Raw genomic sequence first — 15,820 nt, 5'->3', positions numbered from 1 at the left:
ACAGTTGAGTTTTTTTTTCTCTAAGGACCGCCCCATTCTTTGGGAGCCCGAGCCTTCAGAGACAATTTGTTTGCTGTTTTTGTTGTTAGCCCTTTTTGGCACTACTAATTTTTTTATTGTTTTATTTGTTTTCAGATAGTCTAATACTCGACAGTACTTAAGCAGACTGCAGGTTCGGGGAGACTCACGTACGAATCGGCGGGTCTCTGTTCAGGTACTAGGCCAACAACATCCCAGGGCTAATGCTTGTAAGGAGGAGCATCCGTCACTAACATAGACGTTAAATGTGAAGGGAGGGTCCTTATTTATGTTCTCCCTTCCTTCTACAGAGCAATTAAATTAACCTTCCCCTTGGACGTGGGAGGGCTGGTTCGAAATGGTCTGGCAGTATCAGTCAGACCTTCGGCGTCCTAATCCCCGAGGATTTTAGACCCGTCGGTGATGAATATTACTAGGTAGGGAAGTATGGACTTGAACCTAGTTTCTTTAAATATGAGGTACATGAGATTCCGAAGTACGATTGCCATCATGCTGAGGGATCTCATGGTCCGTGTAGTTCATGCAGCTGCTCTCCAGGAGACACACTTTGTTTCTTATGGGGATTGCGATGTGCTAATAAACATTTACTTAACATATGGAAATCTTCGTAGTTGTGGGGTTTCTGTGCTAGTCAGTTGCACCCTATCCGTGACGGTAAACGTAGTTCACACGGATGCTCAGGGGAGGCTGGTCGTGGTCGATGTTGCCGTTAAAAGCGGTAAGTTCCAGATTGTGGCAGTTTGCATGCCCAATATCACCAGCAAAAAGGTTTCCTTTTTCGGCTTGTGGGGGTGTTTTTATCGGATCCAGAGCTTTAATCCGGAGTTTTAATGGGGGACTGGAATGCCATCTTGGACCCAAGATAGATAAGGTCGGGGGGGGGGGGATAGAAAGTCGGATAGGTGTGGAAGCATTTTGTCTGACTTTATAGCCTCATGTGATCTTGTCGACAGGTTCCATCTGGATCACCTGGGGAGGGAGATGTGGACGTGGCACTTACAGAAAAGGCGAAATAGATTTCTTATCTTGTCCCACGTTCCACTGGCTAGGTCATTCGAGTTAATTAGTTATGGTTCGTTTGAAGTTACGCGATAGGCCTAGGTTGGCTGGATACTGGAAGATAACTGCTTACTTACTGGAGATGGTCGACTTTTGGGACCAGCTGACAACATTAATTCAGCGGAAGTTAGTGGAGGTTAAACTTTAGGCTCAAATTAGGCACTTTTGTGTCCAATATAGCCAAAGCCTCGATGTAACTGGGGCTTGAACCAAAAGGATAGGCTACTCGGGTGGTAGCTGGGGGATCCCCTAGAGATAGCGTTAGTTATGGGGGACCTCAATCGCTTGGCTAGCGAGCGATATGAAGATCAAGTAGTTAGAGCTAGGTTAAACAGTCTCTAACGAAACCGAAAATGTTAACGCTGTTGAGCGTAAGGCTTCTGTGACTCGTATGGGTACATTCAGAAAGTGAAAAATCTGGAAGGACGTACTCTCATATCGACTCGCGAGATTTGCAAGGGGCTTCATGAAGATTTGGAGGAGTGTTTCATCCAACTACCTAAACTCCGTGACCAAGGGGTTGGCAGCTATTTAGCTGGCTTACTGCGACCCGAGCACTTAGCTGTGATTGGATGGTTGCGGAGCATGAGATAATTACTGCATTGAAGCAGGTTGGCTATAACAGATCTCCGGAGCTCAATGGTTTGACCAATGCACTGTATTTGAGGCTGCAGCCCATGTTTGTTCCTCTTCTGAAGGATGTGTTTTACGACTGATTTGTTCATGGACCTATCCCTAGACAGATTATTAGTCACAGTACTGAAGAAAAGAGAGTGGCATGGTGAGGAGAATTTTGATATTATAGGCCCATCACTCTGCTAAACACAAAGTTGAAAATTTTGTACCACGTTCTTGCAAACCGACTGCCTTGATTGAACCAGATCAGAACTATGCTGTGAAGGGGAGATCGATTCAAAACAACTTGCACTTTATCCACACAATCTTAGAGGGGTTAAAAGACGACACAGAAGCCGCACTGATCAATTTAAATCAGTCCAAAGCGTTCAGGGTTGACTATGGTTTCTTGGAGGCTGTTATGGGGGCCGCCAGTTTTGGTCCAGACTTCCGTCAGTTGGTCTTCGTTATGTAGCTCAGACCGACGATAGCGGTGCAAGTAAATGTTAGACTCTCGGAGTCGTTTGGGGTCTCTTGTCAGGGTTGTCCGCTGTCGCCTCTGCTTTATGTTCTGGTGTTGGAGCGTTTCCCTCTGCAAGTTAAGGGAAAAGGCGGTGTGACCTCTGACTATCCTGGCCAACGGCAATCAGATGTGACCTTTTCATGCAGCAGGACCCGTTGGGTGCCCTGGTCAGTCTTCAATCACAGCCGGGTGTTTGTCAGTTCTCCTCGCGTTAGGGTTGATATGCTGTCGCCTCGCCGGGCAGCCATACATTAAGGAAAAGAAACAGTAATTCAATAATTCGCCCTCCGGCAGGAGGAAAAAACATATTCGTTTTCTATCTAGTCTACTTATTAATATATATATATATATATATATATATATATATATATATATATATATATATATTAGACTAGTGGTTTTATATATATATATATATATATATATATTTATATATATATATATATATATATATATATATATATATATATATATATATACTAGACTACCCGTGACCCGTTGGGTCAGTATGTTATATTAGCTATGGAATTCATGTATGAGCATGACACTTGTGACGTAAAGAAAATAGTTTTTTTTTTACATAACAGAAACATTTCTATGAAAGTATATTAAAATGAAAAATCACGGACTTATCACTCAAACATGAAAAGAAAATCCTCCCTATTCGTGTAAAGTTACCTATTTTTCCGAATAATCCCTGACAAATCGAAAATTATACGTGATTTTCCTACGAATCGAACGCCGACGAAAGTCATTTAGCAGCAAAAACGCACATGAACCTACCAATGAGAAATATAAGAATGAAAAACCCATATTGGAATCCTTCAATCAAGTTATAGAAACTTAAAATCTAAAAAAAAAATAATTAATAAAACCTGAAGCAAAAAAATAAAACCTAAATAAATAAATAAAATAAAACTAATATTGAAATAGATTAGTAAATGTGTCAACAAATTCACTGTTCTCACAGAACTATTTTGTATCGAGAAATGTAAAAAATAAAAAAGAAAGAAGGAAGGAAGGGAGGAAAAGGGACGGAGAGAGCAGTAGTAGTAGTAGTAGTAGTAGTAGTAGTAGTAGTAGTAGTCTTGGCTTTACTACAATTGTTCTTATGTTTGTCAACGGGTTAAAGTTGTTTAGTTGTAAGAAAATATCGACAGTATAGTTGTAATAAAGAATAGTTGCAAAACACCCCCACTCTTCCCATGTTAAATAATAATTTTGAAATAATAACGTTAATATTTCAGTGCGCAGGTCAAAATCTGCAAAAGAAGCGATTTGTGTTTATTTTTTTAAGTTGTTATGGGTTAATGTTTATGCGCGCATTTGCAACCAGATGTCGTAAACCGGAAACCGGAAAGTGGGTTACATCACTCGTTACAAGGTCATTTGAGCTTTATAATTATATATATATATATATATATATATATATATATATATATATATATTATAAAGGCATCACCACTTATTAAGGCACAGAGGCCACTCAAGGATAAGGGTTAAAAAGTGTACAAGTGGTCAAAAGGACACATATAGTAATCGTTAGAAGTGTAAATTTGGTAAATTGAGTTACTTAAGGGGAACAGCTCATCAAGAACTTGTTTACATTGGACTTGAAGACGGTAATATTGTAGTCAGCTGGAAAGCAGGTAAACGGAAGACAGTTCCACGGGTGTGCAGTTCTTAGAAAGGAGTTTTGTTCATGGAATCTACGTTTTGATTTGGGCACAGATAAAGAGTGGGGGAAATTATTGATAGTGTTTACAGCCAAACGAGTGTTTCTCGTGAATGTTTGGCGAAGGGGGACCATAGATTGGAGCTCAGACGAGCACTTGTCATGAAAATAACGATAAAACAGAGACAGACTCGCAACGTCTCTTCTGTGAGAAAGAGGTTGCAGGGAAGAGAAAAAGGCATCCCTCATTAAGCTACGAAGTCTATTCTGAACTCTGTCAAGGCAGGATAAGGTCTTCCTAGCAGCTCCTGCCCAGATGTGACAGAAATACTCCATCCTTGAACGTACCTGGCTCTTATATAGGTAGAGAATTGCATCAGCAGGTAAATATCTACTGGATCGAGAGAAGGAGTCCATCATTTTTTCCAGCGACCTTGGCAATGGATTTGATGTACGTATTCTATTTTAGATCGGGAGTAAAGGTAAAGCACAGAAGTTTGTCAAAATATGGAGCTTCTCCAAGGCGGGAGTCATTTCAATTGATGCCAGATGGGGTTCAGAACATTCTTGATGCAAAGATAGGGTGGTGGGGGGCTTTGCATGGGCGTAAAATACGCTTAAATATGATATTTTAATTTGTTCAGATTTCGTATATATAGAGTCGTGATTACAAAAGCAAATATTTGGGTGCCATCAGCTAGAGTAGAAACCGAAAACAAAACTGTAGCATTCAAAGCTGGTGACGTTCCCACTGTACCAACGTGACAGACAGCATATGAACTGATTAAGAATAAACTAAGTTGAATGTACAAAATGTACAACGATTTTTTGCTGCTATTCGCCCACAATATATTTACAGATACTTCCAGAATAACGCATTGTCTTTTCTTCAAGAGTTTTCTCATACTCTCACGTGGTACTCTGTCTTTGTCCGGCCATGTTCAGGACACGCCTTTTCCTGTCGCACTCGGGTTACGTGTGTAACACGCATTTCTCACTTTCTAGACCACATTTTCCTTTTTTATAATCTTTCTCTCTCCTTCGTCTTTGATGTGACATCACATCGCACACAGCTTGGTCATTTGTATACGTTGACTACTGTTGCTGCCTTACGCACGTCCGCGTTACAATCTTTCATTCTACGTTATTACTTTTAATTATAATTTTATTTTGTTCCAGTGGACTGTCTAGCTGGCTATGTGTACAGTAGATCTTCTGATGCATGCATGGAATGTCCTAAGGGCACCTACAAAAGCGAAATGGGCTATCATCCATGCATCGCTTGTGCAGGCATCATGACAACATTTGCAAATGCGTCTACCCGGGAAACCGACTGTCTTATACGTAAGTACTGAAACGCTACAATGAATTTGTAAGTTTACTTTTAATTTTTATTGAAAACATATACGAGGTGTTTGAAATAAGTTTCCAGACTTTTTCGTACAGACATTTAAAATTGTTGTAAACTCTTGAAAATTCAGTATGTTATTGCTAAACGTCATAGTAAATAACTGACTAATATATATGATCTCAAGCTCAAATGAATAGCTACAGCAGGAATTGGAATACACCCTTATAATAATTAATAATAATTATTCTCTACTAAACCGTTTCAACAAGATCTACTTGAAGAAGACCGAAGGTTACGTCCACCGAAATCTCGTGGAAATATTTCCAAAGAATAGAACAGTCTCTGGGATGAGGATATTTGCTGATGATGCCACGCTTTATAACAAACACGAGGGTAAAACTAATATCTAGGGAATTGCTAAAACTCTAGAGAAAAACTCCCAGTCTGTAGTGGAATGGGGTCATAACTGTTTGCTAACGTTCAATGCTGCCAAGATTAAGCTTATTTCCTTTAATAATTACAAGAAACCGTCTCAGCCATTGATTATAATGGCTAATGATACACTGCTTGAAATACTTCCCTCCTAAGGTTAACATTCACAGAAATAGTTTTTCTTATATATCATATCCGGTTGTAATAATATTTTAGATGCTATTTCCTTCAAAACTTTCTTTTTTGTTTGATTAAGCAATTTTCTTATATAATTGAACGACTCATAAATTTTATTAATAATGATATCTTTAATTTTACTAAAAAAAAAACTGCTGCGAGGAAGGTGGGCTTTCTCTACCGTGCTAAAAGGCTAGTCACACCTGAGAGTATCCTATATCTCTACAAAGCCATGGTTAACTCATGCATGGAGTATTGTTTCCACATCTAGACTGGTGCATCTGCCACTAATTTATCGCTTTTTATCAAGGTTAAAAAAATAAAGTCGCCAACCTCACTGTCAACCAAACTCCAACCTCTGTCCCATCACCGAAATGTGGTATCCTTGTGCCTGTTTTACATATATTTCAATGGCAAATGCTGTGACGAAGTCAAATCACTAGTATCACCTCGATAACAATACCCTCGACAAACCTGACAAGCAGCAAAATTCCACTCCTACATTGTAAAAATCTCTAGATGCTGTAAAACATTTTATTGGAATAGCTTGGACTGCTTCACTTTGGAATTTCCTCCTGAGCCCCAGTTTCCCTGATTTTACTGACATGTAAATGTTCAAATTTTATGTAAACAGACATTTCACTGCTCAACTCCCTACATAGTGTCCATGAAAATCTACTTCCAAATATTAGCCCCTCACGACTAAGTGGCTCAGTGGCTTGTTTGGGATGGATTGACAATAAAAATAAAGAATTCGCATTATACGAATAATCAATCTAAAAATAATGTACAAACAAATGTATTTTCACTTTTTATTTTATGAATTAACGGATTTTTTTTACGAAAAACAAAAAGAAAAAATAATTCTGATATATTTTCCGAGCTCGTTCACTTTATATAATATTAACATTTCGCTTTATTTTAGTATATTTTGTACAGTTTTCATAAAATCTTTGGGCGGGGGGGGAGTTAAGTGCAAGATAAATGTCTAGTGGTAGACACATAACATATATTGATAAAAAACTAAAAGAGTTTAAGAAAGAAAAAAGTGAATTTATTGAACAGATAAACAAATGGAAACAAAAACTTACAAAAAAGATATAAGGGAGGTAATTCAAGTTCTTTGTTACTAGTTTTTGTCGCGGAAAAATAACAGAGTTTGAGAAAATATAATATATGTTTAATTTTAGTCAGAATATAAGATAAAAAATCAATATTTATCAAGTGTCCGTTTATCTGTGAAGGATTTTGTAATAGACTTGTTTCAGGAAATTCCTTACAACCGAATTTTATCCCAGGAAATTGGCCGGAGTCATAAATAGTTGAAAGGTCGCCCAACTTTGTGTTCCTTCTCAGAGCTGATTTTATAACCGAAATTATGACGCTATAAGCATATATTTATAGTTATGGAGAGTGTAACCTTGTAGAATTTCCAAAAAATAGAACAGCTCGATTTAATAAAATGAAATAAGTGGGGGAGTTCATGTATGTAACAAATATTTCCACTCATATATTTTACCGTTCTTTCCTGTTTTCAGCAAATTGTCCGGCTGGTGAAGAGCCAACAGGAGATTATCTGTCGTGTAAGAAATGCAATCTTGGTTATTACAAAAGCGACTCCAGCAGCATCCATTGCATCCAGTGTCCGATTGGTACAACTACTTTGCAAACAGGTGCAACCAGTGCATCGCAGTGTCCAAAGAAAATAGGTTAGTGGATGGATGTGGCAGCTGTAAATATTGTTTAAGTGAATCATCATCATCATCAGTTTAACCTCCGTTTTGTAGGGCAAATTATGGCTTATCATTAAAGCGTCCGCGCGTATGTGCGGCATGTGGAGTCGATCTTTCGTGGGGAGAGAGGGAAGAAACAATCAAGATGGCGGCGCTCACAGCTTTTATAACTGAGCGGTCTCGCAAAGTAACGGAAAGTCTCACCCGTCGGCTGCATAATAGGAAAACGGGAGACGAGGGCGACAAGAATCCCTGGGAACAGCTGTTGTGTGTCACTGACTGTCTTTCCTTTTTAAAATTATTTATTTTGTTATATGTTTTACATAGTAGCATCCGTTTGACGACTTACAAAAGTGAATTTAAAATTAACATATCTCTGGCCAGATATTTTATTTGTTTTTTTTCATCTCAATTCCGTGCTTAGGACTTGTTCCCATATTTTCGTTTGCCTTCCCTTGTGTACAATCTTCCATGTAAAATATTCTACGTTTACTAAGTCAAGAATTCCCATCCAACAACTCGTACCCAACTCCTTAGTGTTCTGCATTCACACTCCACCGAACTTAATGCGATGTAGTCTCATCCAGTTGAATTTGAGTTTGTCATAAATTTGCTATTTTAATTAGACTATCACATGCCGATCTGATGCAGATACAACACCATCGCCAAGGCGTAACCTGCACATTACGATTCTTGCTGCGGCTATGATGGCTACTGGAAAAACATTTCGCTCTTAAGTCAAGTTATAGATGATCAATGCCTATTTAAGGCCATTAAATGCTCAGCATTGATGCGAGTAGTTATCTCACTGGCATATTTGCATGGTCACCGACGTTTGTAGCAGATGGGCGTTTTCTTCTTTTGTTTCCTTCGCAGCAAGGATCTGTTGAATTGAGAACCAATTTTTGATTTAAGAAAACAAAAAACAAATCTTGTTCCAAATAAAATGGCAGTCAATTCAAAGGTTATTGGCCTAATTGTAGATTTTACTTCGTGGGAATGGGAATGAAATTCGAATCATGGCAGGTGAAATCTTTGGGTTATTTACGAATTCCAAAGTTACGCAAAGTAATATACAACCTGAAAATCGAAACGACCCAGAATTTAGTGAAGAGAACACAATTGTTTTGCGGAATTAAAACAATGTTTTGATGACAGGAGTCTATTTCTAAAAATCCGAGAAACCTTGACTGATGTCCGCAAAGCATTGGAAATATAAAAAGAGCATCACTTATGGAAAGGAAAACCCGAAATTTATACAAACAACTGACGTCTTTAAAACGTTTGGAAAACGAGACGATTACAGATTATATTATGATGGCCGAAAAAATTCAGTAAAAATATCTAGCGAAGATATGGGTGACAGTTTATCTCCATGATTCTAAAAGGGTTGCCGGGTGACTTTAAACCGTTTTCAACTGGGATAACCCAGAACGAAACCCCCCATGAATTTAGTCAATTCAAGGTAGCATAAAGAAGTTACGAGCAAACCAAAAATGATCAGAGAAAATAACGAATCTATAAGTATAATGAAATTAAAACACAATTATATATAAAAATAGATAATTTTGGGTTTTCTTTTCTATAAATAATGCTCTCTTAATATATTCAATGTTTTTCAGCCATCATTCAAGGCTTCCCGCATTTTCAGATATAGACTTCTGTCATCAAAACATTGTGTTAATTCCGCAAACAATTGTGTTTTCTTCAATAAATTCTGGGTCGTTTCGATTTTCAGGTTGTGTATTACTTTGTGTAACTTTTGAATTTGTAAATACCCCAAAATTTTACCTGCCATAAGTATTTTAATGGCGAATGCTCCGACGAACTACAGGCCCTTGTACCCCGTCGATGTAAATATCCCCGATAAACAGACAAGCAGAAAAATCCCACCCCTACACAGTAGATATCCATAGATGTAAGAAAACCCACTCTAATAGTTTCTTCCCAAGAAATGTTAGACTTTGGAATTCCCTTCCGGGATTCTAATTTCGCAAATGTACTGACATGCAGAAGTTTAAGTGTAATGTTAACAGTCATCTTGCTGCTCATCTCTCTACATAGTATCTCTGCAACTTATGTTCCCGATAGTAGTCTCCTAGATCAAAGTGACACTGTGCCTTGTTTGGAGTGAAAATGCGGGGAAAAAACAACAAAAATGCCGACCAAAAACCAAGAAAATCAAATTACACTTTTATGCCGAATAGGAACCGCAACTTAAAAAAAAAAATGTCCTCTATCACTGATGAGAGCTACATTCCTGAAAGATCTATGAAAATGTAAGTATAACTCACGCATTGATGGAGATTAGTGCAGGGTATGCATCCTTTAGTTTCACTTATACGGCCGTTTTATATTTCTTCCCTTTGGGGGATACTTTTACTAGCGAATACACTTTTTGCTTGGATGTTACGCTGCTGAGCTGATAGCCGTTCTTTGGTAGGGATTACTTCATTGGGTGCTTTTTTGAGCGGCATTCTCTTTTAGGAGTGCTGAAGCCTCTACATCATTTTATATTCCTTTTTTTGGACGGGTATTTTATTTTTTTTATTTTATTTTACCTTGATAAGCAAGGTTTGAGTTTTACCGTCCGGACTTCATCAGGTGTTTTGTATCGAACTGGGGAACCGTTTGTTAGGAGTCTCGAACCCAACCCTTTATTATTATTACGGGGGTGCTGAGTTCAATCCTGAACGAAGGCAGTGAAAAAGTAACATTCAAAACAGAGAATCAGCAACTATGTCCCAGAGCCTAGCTAGAGTCCGAACACGGTACTCCCGTAATAATAATAAAGGGTTGGGTTCGAGACTCCTAACAAACGGTTCCCCAGTTCGATACAAAACACCTGATGAAGGTCGGAGGGTAAAACGGCTGGAACGTTGTGACTCTAACAACCAAGATGAGGAAGTCAGTCCGACAATCTCAATCAATGAAAACACCTCATTTAAAAAATACAGACAATTACTAAGGTTTGAGTTGTTCTTAAAATGTTAGGATCTCATGTGAAGCCAAATAATAAAATTAATGTTTTAAATAGTTCTTTAAAAAGCACTAAGTACACATATTCAACTATGGCAGCGGTACTAGCCCTAAACAAGTTGAACCGGCTTCCTCCGAAGGAGGAAATATCAAGGAAATATTAAATTAATAAACGGTCCCCAGTCGCACGTATTTCCCGGTTAGGGGAGACGACGACGTTAGGATTTTGTAGTTCTTGCTGGGAAATGTTGACGTACACTACATACAGCGCTTGGTGTTCAAAAAACGTTTATCCATTTGCTACTGACCAGTTTCAACGTAGCTTAACTGATCTAACTATACTTCGTGTGTCAACGTAATTATGTCGTATATACATGGTGTTCAATATTTACAGTTACATCTTTCTATTATTATTTGTATTTAGTGATTTTTTAATAATTTTTTTTCTTTTCCATATGTAGTGTTGTTTTATTCGGGGCGACAATTTTATCATTCAACCCGGTACTATTGTTGTAAGTTTGGATGATTTGTATTGTTTAATTTATTTAATAAATATGGACAAAAAATGTTGTAACGTTAATTATTGAACATGCTGTATATATTCAGCTATACTAGTGTAGCAATCCTAACTAACTTAACCCTAAATTTGTAATAAATTTGTAGTCAATTCATAAAATTTTGTTTTTGTTTTTAAAAGTTGAAAACAAATGCCGTTTGTTAATTATATATCGTTTCATTGGAATTCATTATTGAGATGAGTATTATTTATTAATTAATTTATTTTTGTTTATTAGTTAATATTTTTTAAATAAAAAAATATCATAAAATTTGTCATACGTTTTTATTTAATTTTGCTTTTGTACCGGTCAAATAATATGGCGTATTTTTTTTACTCTTACACCGGTCGACAGGTGTCACGTGATTTTTGACGCCATAACTGAATGAATATCTTCCAAATATCCATGAATTATAATGTTTATATTTCAGTGCTAAACGCCACCATTCTAAATACTGTCGACATTATAATTGAACTTCAATATTCATTCGTGAATTGTGAAATGAACAAAGCGTTTTATGAAGGAGAAATCAAGTCAGCAATCGAGAAAAGGATTGAAAAAATGTCCAAGGAGTGGGATCTTTGCATTGGAGATTGCTTAGTCACAGTAAATGTGAACTGTCCGACGTCTAACCGGAAGAAACGAGCAACCGGAAATGGCAATGCAGAAGTTCAAGTTGGAAATGTAAAGTACGGAAAAATTTATCTTGTAAAATGCCCTTCTTTTTGTAACGCATGTAAAAATGTGGGTTTCTCACTAAAATATATTAGTGATGGGATGATACCAATATTTTTCCCGATTTCGATACAATTACCGATTCTGTTCTACATTTTATCTTTATTTTACTCACTAGCAAGTAACCCGGCGTTACCCGGTCGTAAAATACGTGTAATTGTTATAAATTAATGCAAATTTCTTATTTATTATAAACAGAAAGGTATGTACTGAACGTAACGTTAAATTTCTTTAAAAAAATATTAAAAAAAAAAAAACGGAAAGAAACTGAGACATTTGCATGCGTGTATTATGTTTTTCTAAACAGTTCACTTCTTGTGCGTAAAAAAATACTCGAGCTGAGATCGAAACCAAAACCTAAAGACAGCGAGTCAAGCACAATAGACATTAGACCAACTTGTTACGGTCTTTCAAACCTACTTATTCTTAACATAAGGAAGCTGTCATGTTTCACGACCGTGAATGTTCAGTCATAATCCGATGACCTTTAAGTACCAATTTTTCAATTTTTACTCCTTTAGCAACACTTTCTTCCGGATGAAAACCGATTAAAATATTTCTACAAGTCTGAATACTCTATATACCACATTTTAAGTCTGTATATAAAAATTCGTTGAGTATATAGGTTGAGAATTGTCCTCACACACATAGATATTATATACTAGCAGGACCCGTTAACTGGCGTTGCCTGGTGAAAGCATGACCCCACCCTCGTAAAAAATTAAACTGCGGTGGTTGTAGGTGGTCACTGCCGTTCCTGGCCAATTGCGGACATTGGCTGCCGTGGCGGTTTTGGCGGCTGTGGCCGAAATATAAAATATGCAAGTAAGGAAATTCGTAAATGCCGAGGGGGAGATAATATAAAAATTTACTCTCAACACATAAGTAAAAACAAGTTTTTAAAATAAAATACAAAGGCGTCTTTTTTTTAGGGTGGGGGAGGGGTTGTTTTTGGGGAAAGGGGGAGGGGCACGTAAAATAAACTAAATTTAACGTAAACTGAGCACCCACACGTCGATTCCTCCCACAAATATTCGACGTTTATATTTGCGGGAAGGGGCAACTCGGACAATCGATTTTACAAAAAATTAAAATTATATATATATATATATATATATATATACTAGCAGAAGTACCCGTCGTTGACTGGGTTCAAAAACAGCCTACAGAAAATGGACTGTGATTGATGAACGTATGATAAGTTATGAAAAGGAGGGGGTTGTAAAGAGAAAGGTTTTGATACTCAAAAATTTTACCCTAAGCAAAATATGAAAGTAAAGATAATTTTTGCGAAAATATATTCTTTATATCAACTTTGTTTCTATTCGTAGCCAAGAGTGACCAACAAAATGATGTTTCCTTACAAAGAGAAAATGTTATATATATAATAATATAAATATACAAGAAATAAATGTTACCATAGTCAATAAAAGTTACTTTTATGGTAGAAAAGTTCATTGGTTTGTATTTTTAAGTAGTTTGTAAAATTTTTTTTTTTAATTCACGAACCGGTTTTAGGAAAATCAAAATGGTAGCGACTTTGAAATGGAGAGCCCTGTTTTCAATTTGAAGGAGGGGCACCTGAGCATTCTGTGTTAACAATTTAAGAGAGTTCCGTCAACGTAAGGAATATTTATAAACATATTTTAATGTTTTCCGTTATTTTGTGCTTGAAGAATATTCGATTATGGCATGTGTAGTTTATATAAAAATTAATTTAAGTAGTTATCGCCTCAAATTTCGTTTTAATTTCGGTTCGCTGAAATTATTTCAAGTAAAGAGCATTAAAAACTATTTCAAAACAAAAGAACATGAACTGAACTTTTATTGAATATAGTTATTTTTTCGCGTAGTCGTTTGTAGGCGTTTCTGCTAAACACTCTTACTAAATAATATCGACGAAATATCGAAAAACAAAGAAACAAAAATAGTTTTGAAAAATAATGAAGCTTTACTTACTTTAGTAAAATAATCCGAAACAGCAAAATGGGATATTAAAAAAGTAAACACATAATTACTTTAGTTTTTTAAAGCAAAGAATCGATATAAATATGAATAAGAAGAAAATGGCGCCCTTTTCAAGCAGAACAGCTTCGTTTCAGTTTTACAGTATTGAACGGTGTAGTATTGCGCCGTCGAATTCACGGTTGTACTATTGTAATGCAAAGAACGCGCAGAAAGAGTTGTAGTCAACGGAATTCCTTCTAGTACATAGAACGTAATCATGTGAGCAGGATTTTTTCCTTCTTTTGACACAATAACAAGTAACGTTCTTATTTTTTATTATTTATCTATTTTCGAAAGAGTGCCACGTGCAAGCCGAGAAAGAAAAAAAAACAGAGTTATGCAAAATTTGTGTCGAGAATTGTCTAAAGTTCCGACTTATTTCTTTTTGGCTTTCACTTTAATAAGAACGTGAATTTATGAGGTGAATTTATTCGACACTATGATTCAACTAAAAAAAATAAATAAATAAAAGCAAACGTGAATTAAGATTAAAGTTAAGCTGTTATAGTGGACCCTCACCCCTTTTAAAAAACCTTGTTAAACTTTGTGACATATTTACATTCTATGGAGGTCAGGCGCGAACGAACACCCCGTAATTTTATAATACCATATTTCTTCAAACTGAAAAATAATTATCAAAGTATACTTACGCAAATAGATATGAAAAGTCTTTGTTAAAGTTTGTGCCATATTTCCATGGAGTACAGGCGCGAACGCAGATCCCACAATTTTATTATACCATCCCTATTTATGTTGAAACATACTTATCAAGGTATTATTATGTACATCTATATCAAAAACCCTTGTAAACGTTTTTTTTTGTCTATTCTGAAAGCTATTCTTAACATGAGGAGTTTGGGAGTTAGCAACAACAACAGCCGTATTTTAATTTTTTACGAGGAAGACATGTCTCCACCAGGCAACGCCGGTTTACAGGCCTTGCTAGTAGAGTATAGTATTGTACAAGATTCACTTTGTATCTAGGTAATCCAGTCATGCCATCTGCATAACAACTAGCCACGTACCGACTTTCTCCCAGGGCCCAAATCAGCAACATAAAGTCAGTATTAAATTTATTTCATCCTCTTGCTGAGATCGAAACCGAAACACTGTGAGTAAAGTTCGATAATCATTACGTCAACTTGACACGATCTTTACGAAATATTTTTAAACCTGCTTATTCTTAGCATAATGTGAACGATTCGCGCATGCGCAGTCATGAAACAGCAAACAAATAAAAATCGGATAACTTCGTATGAAAATTTTCAATTTTGACCTCTAAGCAGCCCCTTTTCCGGATGAAAACGGATTAAAATGTTTTCCACATATCTGAATACCATATATACCAAATTTCAAGTCTGTAAATAAACAATCGTTGAGTATATAGGTTGAGAAGTGTCCTCACACACATTATCATATTTGTAGATATATGACGTATACAACACAAAGTCAGTCTTAAATTTATTTAATTAAATTTCGTTCTTTTAAGAAAATCACATTTGGCGGAAACAAGTACTTTTTAAGATAGAAGCCCTGTATTTTACACTTTAAATCAGTTCATAGTATTTGCATGTGGGGATCCTGACAGAGATTATGAAGGTATAATTTGGGCCAAATATTTTGACAACGAACCACCACACTCACAAAATGGCGTGTCTATTCCGAAAACCGTTCTTAACATGAGGAGGTTGGGGGTTAGCAACAACAATAACAACAGCCGTATTTAAATGTTTTACGAAGGAGGCATGCTTCCACCGGACAACGCCGGTTAACGGGTCTTGCTAGTAGAGTATATTATTGTTACAGGATTAACTTAAATTTCCTTTTTTTGTAAACAAATGTAAAATGATGATTCCTTAGTAAATATATAATAAACCATAGAAGATATTAGAATGTACATTTCTCATCGAACTTTAAAAATAACATTTAAGGCAAGTA

General features: G+C 36.5%; 1 protein-coding gene across 1 annotated transcript in view; it reads left to right on the top strand.

The window, feature by feature from the left end:
- The first annotated feature begins 11,641 nt into the window (after window positions 1–11,641).
- Window positions 11,642–15,820, top strand: part of LOC145288257 (uncharacterized) — a 298,307-nt gene continuing 294,128 nt past the window's right edge. Inside the window, exon 1 of the mRNA XM_080136295.1 lies at window positions 11,642–11,829. Coding sequence (XP_079992421.1) covers window positions 11,642–11,829 — 188 coding nt within the window. The remainder of the gene's footprint in view (window positions 11,830–15,820) is intronic.

Source organism: Euprymna scolopes, chromosome 11 (assembly GCF_053919585.1).
Source record: "Euprymna scolopes isolate OS-2025 chromosome 11, ASM5391958v1, whole genome shotgun sequence".
In the NCBI taxonomy this organism is placed as follows: Eukaryota; Metazoa; Mollusca; class Cephalopoda; order Sepiida; family Sepiolidae; genus Euprymna; species Euprymna scolopes.
The sequence above is the reverse complement of the archived record's forward strand: the minus strand, read 5'-3'. Positions and strand labels throughout refer to the sequence as shown.